We start from the raw sequence: 10919 nt of genomic DNA, 5'->3' as shown, positions 1-10919 counted from the left end.
CGGGTTAAACAATTTTAACCCTGAGAACATGAATCGTTTGACAAGTGTGCATAATTGTGGAGCCTGCTCTGGATTTCTGAGGCTAAAACCTCAGCCCTGTCCAATGAGTAACAAAGGAGGGGAGTTGGTGACATTTAGACCTCACAGGGATAGTTTTACCTACAGGTGAAATCATACTGCCATGGCCATTACCATATTATGGTAATATCCTTACAGAAAGGATTAAAATGTCATGTCATCCCAGATAGGTAGATGGCAGAGTAAGGATTAATCTATTATGGTGTGTCCTTGACCGCATGCTGTTATCATTCTTCAAGGACCCAGTGAAGATAACTTGCCAAGAAGCACCACAAAGATCATGTCCAAGAGATATTGGAACGATGGGGTCTAAAGTACTTTCACACATTTTAAGTGTTGGATAAGCAGAGATGGTCCAATAGACAAGAGAAAACAGCAAAACAGTGGTATCCATCGAGTTCATCACCAATGAGAAATGGTGGTAACATGTCAGCAAATTCACAAATTAATGTTTTGCTATGAGGATGCTTTGTTGCATAGGCCTAGTCTCACAAATAGTATAAGCCTAAATCTTAACTGAACAACTGAAGGTAATATGTATGCATACACCCTTAATATATAACTACTTACAATTTGAAGGTTGATTTTTATTTTTTTATGATTTTTCTTTAGTAGTAGTTAAGACCTACTGTGCTTAAGAGACTCATGGGGCAAAGCATAAATATTTAATTATCTGCACCATAAGGACGTATATAAGTATAAACTTTTATATAACCATGGAAAATTCTAAAGGAATCTGAATGTTCGCCTGATTCAAATAAACATGCATAGAATAGTTTGGATTCAGATCTCAGATTGGCATAATGTCTGTATATATGGATATATACATGTATAACATATGTAGGCCTACTTGTTTGAGGGATAAAGGCATTTATTCCTCAAACTAAATATTAAAGTTGACATTAAGCAATTGAAAGAAAAAGGGTTGCTACAAAATATTGAATTCATTGCTTTGGGAATTAAAATAGCCCTTTTGTTTTACAGGTAGAGACATGCTCATAAAATAAATATCTAAATAAAACACATGGTCAAAATGTTACGCCCCAGACAAAATAGGCCTATATATTATGGCTAATGAAGACTTCTGGATTAGGAAAATGTTGTTTACTTTGTAAAGTATAATTTCCCCCTTATCTTTATGTCATAGCTATTTACCTTTTCAAAAGTCGATTTTAACTGCTCCCTGCTAAATCAGCATGTCTGTTAAATCTCATCTCTCCCATCTCTTATCAACCCTTAGAGAGAAGGGACCTTACCACCATTATCACCAACACATCTGGACCCACTTACAGTACGCGGGAAGAAAGGTTAATGTAACCACTTACCTATCGGAGCGAGAATGTTGTTCCTGGGGAAGTAAAACTCTCGGGCTGGGAGCTTATCCTGACATTGACAGGGTCATAAATCATTGAATATTAACCTTGTTGGCCTTTTCGTATCGTTTGTTATTCAACCTCGAGACAAATATCGAGGGTTAGGGGAAACACATTGAAAAGTGGGGTGTATCGTCTCTTATGAAGCATAATTAATGAGCATCCCCATGACATAACAAGTCAGCCTACATATATTTCTGCACCTGTTTGGAGTGCTTGTGTAATTATAGTTAGAACAGATGGCCTTGTTGACATACATAAATAGCCAGTTTAAATTAAATTCCCAAATATATTTGTTCAGCTCTCCTTTAATGCTTTATAAGCCTTTAATGCTTTCAGGTCAGAGGTCACCAGCATTGAGGTGTCAAGTGTTCTTAAACGGATCTTAAATCGAACATTGTGAAAGTCAGCTCATGGATCCCCATTACAGTCTGAGCGAAGGAAACTGTTGCATAATTGTACATTGCATAAGCCCATCCATTGATGATAGCTAATGCTTGGCCGACATCACAAACACAAGGTGTGTGTTGTCTGACAAATCGGCCTAGTCTGCGATGACTTCCTTCCTTCTCGATCTTTATGACAGAAGTCCCCTCTGACTCATGGCTCAGTAAATACCTTGTCTCCATGCATGCAGCCATGTTTTTCACAACAATTGGGTTTGGTGGATTCCGTATCAAAGTCGATATTAGTCATTTATTGAAGCACCATCTTGATTAGAATGGATTTGGCTTATGAATAACAGCCAGGACTGTACCTAAATAGCTCGCCACACAGAGCAATAATTCTGAATTATATAAAAAATAAATGGGTATGAGTATACTCTGAATAACAGGAAGCACTTTGAGACATCATGAATTTATTCAAGGAAAGCTGAAAAGTGACAAAATCATTTACTGTTCCAATGAAAAGTACACCAACTTCAGAAAGAAAGTAAAACACTTTGAAAAAATTGTAACTATACTAATCAATGTCTTGTAGTACAAAAAGAAAAAAATATAGGAAAAAAGAAGCCCATGCATCATTTATCAAAGTTCAATAGCACTGTTATATGAACGTAAAATAAACAACCGGGAGAGGAAAAAAAAAGGACTTTAAAATCTGCGTTGCTTATTGGGTCCATATTCACCTGGACCGGGGAGGCCCCTCGGGAAGCCTCCCTGCTGGCCTCCGCCACCGGGCATGTTGTTGTTGTTGTTGCTGCCGGGGCCGGGGCCCATCAAGGAGGTGTTCTCAGCAGACATGGGTGGGTTACCGGCAGGACCTGCGTTGCCACCCATCAAGTTCCTATTCATTGGCATCCCGTGGCCGCCAGCCATATGCATCCTCATCTCTTGCTCCCTGCCTTCAGGGAAGTTCCCCCTGAATCCCTCCTGCTGCCTCTTCATCATCTCCTCCCCGCGCATCCTCACCTCCTCCTCTCGCCGACGCCTGTCCTCCTCCTGTCGGATCTCGGCCTGCTTTCGCTTCTGCATCTCCTGACTGTGGAGTTCCTCCATCCTCCTGAGCTCCTCCTGGCGGCGGAGCAGGTCCTGCCTCATGAGGATCACCTGGTGCTCGTGTCGGGCAGCCTCCATCTCCTGCTCCAGCTTCTCGTGGGCCTCCTTGATGTTACGGTCCACCATGTCGTACTGCTGCTTCTCCATCTCCATCAGGGCCTTCCAGCGCATGGCGTACTCGTACTCGAAGGTCCCTGGCTGGGCGAACCGCGGCGGCTGCTCTCGCTCTTTGTGGTACTGCTGGTTCTTGTTCACCAGCTTCTCTGACAAGCCCTCGTCGTCGTCGAACTGATCCATGGGCTCCACCGTCACGGGTCTGGGGAAGGCGGTCAGCAGGAAGGCACCCTCGCCGCACTTATCCAACGCCTTCCTGGCGGCTGGCTTGGAGGTGTACTCCACGATGCCTTTCCCCGTGGGCCGTCCCCTGTCATCCACGATCACTATGGCTCTCTCGATCTGGCCGAACACGGCGAAGGCCTCCTCCAGCAGCTCGTTTGACACGAAATCGGGCAGATTCTTCACGGTCAACGCGGCGCCGTGGGTCGCGAAGCGAACCCGGATCTGCCTGCCTCTGAACGGGGTATCGTCGAGCTCGGCTCGGGCGATCTCGGCGATGATCCGCGACTCAAGCCGGATGAACCCGAAGCCCCGGTCTTTGTTGATGAAGATCTCGGAGGGCTTGCCGTACTTGGAGAACAGCTTCTCCACCTCTGGCTCGGACACTCCCGTCGGGAGGTTCCCCACGAACAGCCTGCTACGTTGGGTGTAGGCCTTTTCTCCGGGTTTTCGGAAGTTTTGCAGATCCAGGGTCAGGGCCTCGTTCGGCTCTGGCTTCACGTTGTGCTCTGGATGCTGACCGTTTGTGTTCATTCCTCCTCCGGGCTTCTTTTGCTGCTCCGCGGGCCCCGGCTGTCGGGGCCCGTGGTTCTGCGGAGGAGGACCCCTGTTTCCTTGCATTTTCTTTCTTTTAAAAACCCAATTATTCTCAAACCAAATCTTATTTGTTTTTTTAAATGAGCTCCCAAGCAGTAAGACGGTCGCGCACAAAGAGCTGAAAATGGCCGCAGCTATCGTGGCTACAACCAGCGGGCTAGGCTAACAGCGCTGTTGTGATCAGTGTTGCCAGATTGGGTCAGGTTTCCCTCCATATTTGTCCACCTTGGCTGCAGCAAGTCAACAGTGGTGGCCAGATGGGGCGGGAATCTGGCCAGATCTGGCAACACCGGTTGTGATTTGAAAGAGACGGCGTCACTTTATTCGTGACGTTGTCAACATGCGACGCCGACGGTAATTTCGCGGGAGTCTCGATGTTGTTCCTTCGTTCCCCCCCTGGTGCATAAACTGATGATCACGTTTATAATAGTCCGAAAACGACCAACAACCAACGCGGAATAACCTATAGAAAGGTAAGGTTGTGTTTACCATGAACATTGCACGTTGTCATTATTGTCGGGTTTATATTTATTTGACAACTGTGTCTGAAGGCAAATTTGCGACCATATAGTGTGTGACAGTGACACCGACAGGGAGTAGTTGAAATAACATCAGCACGCTTCGTGTTAACACCAGTATCGTGTTTAACCGTCTTCCAGTCATGTTCTCCGACCTGAGTGCCTTGCGAGAGAGTTCGACTCTGCTCTGTCGCCCGGGATCCGAGGACCAGGGGCCGGTGTTTGACAGGGTGCTTCCCGCCTACACCCCCTGCTCTGAACGGTTCAGACTCGGCGACCGGAGCTTTAATCGTCAATATGCACATATTTATGCCGCACGTCTCATGCAAATGACGCCTGGGCTCATAGAGAGAGCCAAGCAGAGATGGGGTGAGTTTTGGGTTTATACTAAGGTTTACGCTGAACCATTTGTAGTGTATGAGGCATGTCTTAAGTCGCTTGTTTGTGTAACAAATGCGTATGCTCTCACAGGAGAAGATGTATGCATTCGGAAACTATGCGATCTGCAGACAGGGGAGCAGTGTTGCATTGTGGGAACCCTGTTTAAGCATATGGACCTGCAGCCATCGATTCTGAAGGAAATCAGTGAGGAGGTAAGGTTTCACCACTTACCTAGATGCATCTCAAATTACACACAATCAAACCCAGCATGGCTGTATTGTCAAGGAGCGATGTTCTAGTCCATCTTTAACCTGTGGTTAATTCTTCCATGAAGCACAATCTCCTGCCTCAGCCGCCCCGCACAAACTACATCAGTGATTCTGACGAACTCATTCTAGAGGACGAGCTGCAGAGGATCATGTTGGAGGGCAAAATCGACAAAGACGTCTGTGTCACAGGTCAGTTTCCATCGTTAAGGGATGACGGCTTTGTATGTGTGTGCCTCAGTGATGATCTAGCAGTGACAAACAAAAGAGCTTCTTTTAGCTGTGGGGCTAAATCTTCATATGTCTTCTCTCAGGTAGCGTCATTGTCATTTATGGCGCCGAGAAAAACATTGGGAAGTTCTCGGTGGAGGACTTCTGCACTGCTGATCTCCCTCCGCAGACTGCCCGGCCTTCGCTGAGCTCTGACCGGTATAGCTGCTCGCACATGAGTCCACAATAGACACCCATAAAACCACTCACTTTGCACGCAGAACACTATCGATTGTCAAACTAAATGCTGGTTTCCGGTTGATGGTCCAGGTTCGTCCTCCTGGCTTCTGGACTGGGTCTCGGCAGTTCTCGCGCCGACAGCATGCTCAGTCTGCAGCTGTTGGTCGACATGGTGACCGGTCAGCTGGGGGACCAGGGGGAGCAGAGTGGGGCGGCCACCATATCCAGAGTCCTACTGGCTGGGAACCTCCTGAGCCAAAGCACCCAGGAAAAGGAAGCCTCCAACAAGGTATGCTGTGGTCCGGTCTGTGGGGAGCTGATAAAAGGTGTTTCCTTAACCATTATGTTGCTGATGAGGAGTCGAGACCTCGCTGACGGATGTAAGGCATCGCTACGTAGCCCATTTTAGAGATGGTTTGCTCTGACAAAATGTTATGTGGATATGCTACAAATCATCGTATTAAAGATATGCTGTTGAGGAATGTTTTGATTATTAGACAGTTTGCCCCCTTGCACCTGAATATGAACAAACGTCTTCAATATAAACGAGTTTAAATCAAGTAGGCTGTTCGAACTGATGTGTTTTGAGAAGAAGGTAGTGAGTGAATGGCATTTTTGTTACAAGATGAAAACACAGGAATCGTTTCCTGCTACAAATATCCTTCAAGACGTGTGTCCTTTGAAATGCTATGAAGTAGTTGAGAGTGATAACGAGTGGCCCTCCACTGTGTGTCCCCAGCCCAAGTATCTCACCAAGAAGACCCAGGCGGGCAGCGTGGAGGGGATGCGCCTGCTGGACGAGCTGCTGCGTCAGCTGGTGGTGAGTCTCAAAGAGCCATGGAGGTGCATCATGCACGTCTTCATGCAGAGTAACGCACCTCACAATCTGCACCAAGGGTCTTGGGTGGGCAGCTAGCTGGTGAGACAAATTCGGAAGTCAGGATCGTAATACCCTGTTTATACAGGTGATCCCAACGCTATAATGCAAATGCAGTGATAGATTTGCCTACAACGATATACAGAGAAACAATTACTTAAAGGTTGTGTCAGCGATGTTGGGTAACGTCACTTCTTTTGATATTTGAAGCGAGGTCCCAAACAAACAGAGCCAGCTCGCCCCTCCCTTCCCTGTTTCGTGCATCCAGGCAAAACGATCATGAACGCAGCGCAAAACCCCACAAACACCCACTCCTTGTCGGTGATTGGTTGGAATACTATTTAATTTGGTTTTGAGCGGTTGGTAGTACCATTCGTCTTTGTGTACGATCTCAGAGCATAGGCTGCCTACAGAGACGTGTTTTTGTGACGGCCTGCTTATGGGGCGGGAAGCTAGAGGATTGTGACGAAAGATCAGATGAATGTGATCATTTATGTTTCGGCCTAGAATCGCATTAATTCTGAGATCTTACACAAAAACGAATGGTGCTACCAACCGCTCAAAACCTAATTAAATAGTGTTCCAACCAATCACCGACAAGGGGTGGGTGTTGAGGGGTCTTGCGCTGCGTTCATGATAGTTTTGCCTGGGGGTCGGCTTAGCTCAGGAGGTAGAGCAGTTGTCTTGTAACCGAAAGGTTGTTAGTTCGATCCCCAGCTCCTCCTGGCTGAGTGTTGATGTGTCCTTGAGCAAGACACTTAACCCTAACTGCTCCTGACGAGCTGGCTGTCGCCTTGCATGGTTGACTCTGGTATGTCAACGTGTGTATCAAACGATGTAAGTCGCTTTGGATAAAAGCGTCTGCTAAATGTCCTAATTGTAATTGTATTTCTGGTCAACTGAATGATTTTTTTTCCCCCTCTTTCTCCTTTCATGTTTGTGCGTGCGTGCGTACGTATGTATGTTTGTACGTGCGTACGTATGTTTGTACGTGCGTACGTATGTTTGTACGTACGTATGTATGTACGTACGTACGGTATGTCTGTCTGTTATTGTGGTCATCTGAAGGGTGTTCCCTCTCTCTGCAGGCGTCGGTGCCGGTGGATGTGATGCCGGGCCAGCATGACCCCACCAACTACACCCTCCCCCAGCAGGCCCTGCACCGCTGCATGTTCCCCCTGTCCTCGGCGTACCCCACCCTGCACCTCGTCTCCAACCCCTACCAGGCCGACTTCGACGGCATCAGGTGAGCGCTCGTTTACCACGAGGCAGAAGGGACCTTTGTTTCGTCTTTGGGGGTATAGATTGAGATTGGGGGCCCCTACACTATCAGCAGTCGTGATGAGGTAGGGAAAAAGATTTTTGGTACTAGCTACTGCTTTCTGCCCCTTATAATGCTTATTTTTCTTTGCAGTTGTTATGCAGGCTCATCTGGGGCCGTATTCACAAAGCATTTTATCTTACCGCTAGGAGTGCTCCTAACTCGCGCTAAAACATTTTACGTAGGAGTTTTTTCTTAAAAGTTATTCACAAAGCCGCTGAGACCTACTCTTACTAAGGATAAATCACAAAGAGTGACGCGCCGTTGCTATGGATTACGTCAATACTCGTGCACGAGTTTAGAAGCAGTCAGTTCGGTGATTGGTTGTTCAGACGAGCCCACTGAATCACCGAAAAACAAGGAAATAGCCTAGGCTAGAAATGAATTAAGTAGTTATAGTGCAGTTAGCAGAATACACGCATGATGACAATTTTGTGCAGACCACGATAATGACGTTGTAGCCTGCACGTTCAAGAGAGAGAGAAAGCAAACAATAAAAATACGTAAAACTTAAAAGAAAATAAATGTTATGAACTACCTAAGTTTTGACTGATTTGTGCCAAGGTGTTTACCTAAAATGTGTTTTCAAAGTGATCTCTAAATGCCTGTCCACTCGGTACCACACGGCCAAATTCCTTGTCTGGTTGATCGCCATCATCATCATCATCATCATCGTCTGGCTGTGGAATGTTCCTCCGCTTGCAGAGGTTGTGTAGAATGCAGGCACGTGCACAGACATTTTTTTTTTTTTGTGGGCCCCCCCTGGGCTGTGGGCCCCTAGAATAGTCATCACCTTTCACCCCTTATCGACGGCCCTGCCTGCAAGTGCCATGAAGTTGGCTTTGATCCTCTGTAATTGTTGAATGTCCAAAGGAAAGTTTATGGCACGGCTGACTGATGGTTGCGATTTTTTTAAATCGTCGGCATTGCGAAGTTGCATTTCCCCTGTTGCTAAATAACGTAGTGTGGCCAAACATTTTATTTCGGGACTAATCGGATTATTCCTGTTAGTCGGGGATGTTATTGCATTGCGATTAACTCCACAACAAGTTGAATACCCTAACATTTCGTCTCGCAGGCATTTACGATTCTTTGTGAATAGGTCTTAGTGAGTTAGGAGTCCTCTTGAGGACTTTTAAGCTCCCCTAGACTTAGGTGCTACTTTTAGGCCTAAAATACTTTGTGAATTGCTCTTAGTGAAAAAAGTTAGGAGTCCTAAATTTAAGAGTGACACGCCCATTATTTTTAGGAGTTACTCCTAAATTCGCCAGTTAGGACCTACTTTTAGCCCTAAAATCCTTTGTGAATACGGCCCCTGGGTTTCATATAATCTTTTTATCACAAGTTTCAAAAAGCCAGAGATTTAGAGTCTTTAACGAGTCTTTAACATCTTTGGCGCTTGCCCCCCTTCCCCCAATGCAGGTTCCTGGGCACCTCGGGACAGAACGTGATAGACATCCACAAGTACACCAGTATGACCGACCACCTGGACATCCTGGAGAACACCCTGAGGCTGGGCCACCTGGCGCCCACAGCCCCGGACACGCTAGGTACCGCACCGGCGACACCGTCCAATGTTATTATTCCCTCCCTCACTTTGCAGCGCATGCAGGCCTACAGCGATAAGAAGGCTCTGTTTACACGCCGACACTCGCGGGTGAAAACGACCAAATATTTGATCAGATGTGCCTTTCGTTTAGACGGTGGCGGTGTTTTCCGGGTTTAAAAAGACCAGAAAGTGAAACCACCCTGCAGAGTGGAAATCGTAAAAACGCTCCACCGTTGCGTTTCCGTCCAAAGGGTTAACAATGAAATAATGTGCTCTGATCTGCTCAGGCTGGCTCTCGTCGCGTACGCGTTGACGTCACACCAATGTGCGTTACAGGCAAAACAACAACAACTGGGTCGGATTTCACCCACTTTTTTTGCGGCACCGTATGCACTCAGATATCCTCCCAAATACGCTTGTCTAAATGCGGAATAAAAAGTGAGAACGCAACGACGCCTTTGTGTTTTTTTTTTTGCCAGATCGTTCGTCTAAGTCAGCCTTAATTTGCCTTAGTCAGAAACTATGTTCTTTTGGCTAACAGTGTTTTCCTGTATTTGTTTGTTTTCTAGGATGTTATCCGTTCTACAAGAAGGATCCTTTCATTCTGGAGGAGTGTCCTCATGTGTACTTCTCTGGCAACGCACCGTCTTTTGACTCCAGGACTATAACGGGTCAGTACCAGTATCAGTACTTTTAGTGCTAGTATTTGTAATTGGGACGGTCATTTATGGCACTGCCATTAGGATAATAATCCAGTATTATGGCACACGATCTTTGAGGGGTATGTTATGTTTGTTTTGAATGAAATGTTTTTTAAATGTCTGTTTTTGTTGGGTTCTGCAACAGTGGCTTGGTTTACACTCAATGAAGATCTAGATTCTGTTTTTGAACCTCGACTGTAACACTCGTCTGTTTACCCGACACGCTTGCCGTGGTCTGTGCCGACCCGAGTCTGGACGTGCGCCGAGGTCCAGCCGAGCTCCTTATTATTCCCCCGCTGCCGCTCTGCATGTTGTTCTCCTTTTACCTTCCTGTGTTTTACAGTCGTCTTTCTTCCTTCCTCTGTTATTCACCAGGTCCTGACGGCCAGCAGGTCCTCCTAGTGACCATTCCAGAGTTTGCCACGACCCAAACAGCCTGCCTGGTGAACCTGCGGACCCTCGAGTGCGAGCCAATGAGCTTCTCCTCGTTCTCCCCCGCAGACGAGGAGGAGGACAGTGAGATGAACGTCAGCCATTGACGTCTCTTCGCACGCATACACACAAGCACTGCCGCACACACGCATGTAATGTCCAGGGCTCACTTGGAGACTACTCTCATGTGGAATTCAGTGTTGTCTCGAACGAGTGTTACGGCATCAACAGAATTGTGAAACAGTCTCTGAACAATGACACTGTTCACTTCAAAGTGCCACTCATCCATGTGCTGTAGGCTAAAAACAATTAGCATCTTTAAAATACTTTGAATGCCAGTGAATAGCCATTCTAAGTCTTCACGTGTCACTGATCTGTTTACTTCCAGAAGAAGAAAGCATGTGTTTTAGTTTAAGACCTTTTGTGGCAACAGTCTTGAACCACCAGTCATCACGACGAGCATCACACAAAATAATATGTAATAAACTTTCAGCTGTTTTTCTAAATTGGTAGTTGTGTTGTTTGTACTGTTTAGCTTTGA

The 10919-nt window shown here is 46.3% G+C and overlaps 2 protein-coding genes across 2 annotated transcripts; one reads left to right on the top strand and one right to left on the bottom strand.

The window, feature by feature from the left end:
• Positions 1-2279: 2279 nt before the first annotated feature.
• nono (non-POU domain containing, octamer-binding) lies at positions 2280-4071 on the bottom strand. The gene has a single exon (XM_056601620.1). The coding sequence runs from the start codon at positions 3905-3907 to the stop codon at positions 2546-2548; it is 1362 nt and encodes a 453-aa protein (XP_056457595.1). The 5' UTR covers positions 3908-4071; the 3' UTR covers positions 2280-2545.
• pold2 (polymerase (DNA directed), delta 2, regulatory subunit) lies at positions 3993-10895 on the top strand. Its single transcript, XM_056601621.1, has 11 exons — positions 3993-4356; positions 4543-4770; positions 4873-4994; positions 5117-5240; positions 5363-5477; positions 5589-5787; positions 6238-6318; positions 7464-7621; positions 9119-9246; positions 9815-9916; positions 10322-10895. Exons 2-11 carry the CDS (start codon positions 4545-4547, stop codon positions 10483-10485), a joined length of 1419 nt encoding a protein of 472 aa, XP_056457596.1. The 5' UTR covers positions 3993-4356; positions 4543-4544; the 3' UTR covers positions 10486-10895.
• Positions 10896-10919: the final 24 nt, after the last annotated feature.

Source organism: Gadus chalcogrammus, chromosome 11 (assembly GCF_026213295.1).
Source record: "Gadus chalcogrammus isolate NIFS_2021 chromosome 11, NIFS_Gcha_1.0, whole genome shotgun sequence".
NCBI classification, from domain to species: Eukaryota; Metazoa; Chordata; class Actinopteri; order Gadiformes; family Gadidae; genus Gadus; species Gadus chalcogrammus.
The sequence above is the reverse complement of the archived record's forward strand: the minus strand, read 5'-3'. Positions and strand labels throughout refer to the sequence as shown.

Excerpts from the sequence above, each read along its gene's own strand:
- nono (XM_056601620.1), bottom strand. The coding sequence starts at position 3,907 with ATGCAAGGAAACAGGGGTCCTCCTCCGCAGAACCACGGGCCCCGACAG.
- pold2 (XM_056601621.1), top strand. The coding sequence starts at position 4,545 with ATGTTCTCCGACCTGAGTGCCTTGCGAGAGAGTTCGACTCTGCTCTGT. Across the intron at positions 5,241-5,362 it reads CAAAGACGTCTGTGTCACAG|GTAGCGTCATTGTCATTTAT; the intron begins GTCAGTTTCCAT and ends GTCTTCTCTCAG. Across the intron at positions 6,319-7,463 it reads AGCTGCTGCGTCAGCTGGTG|GCGTCGGTGCCGGTGGATGT; the intron begins GTGAGTCTCAAA and ends CTCTCTCTGCAG.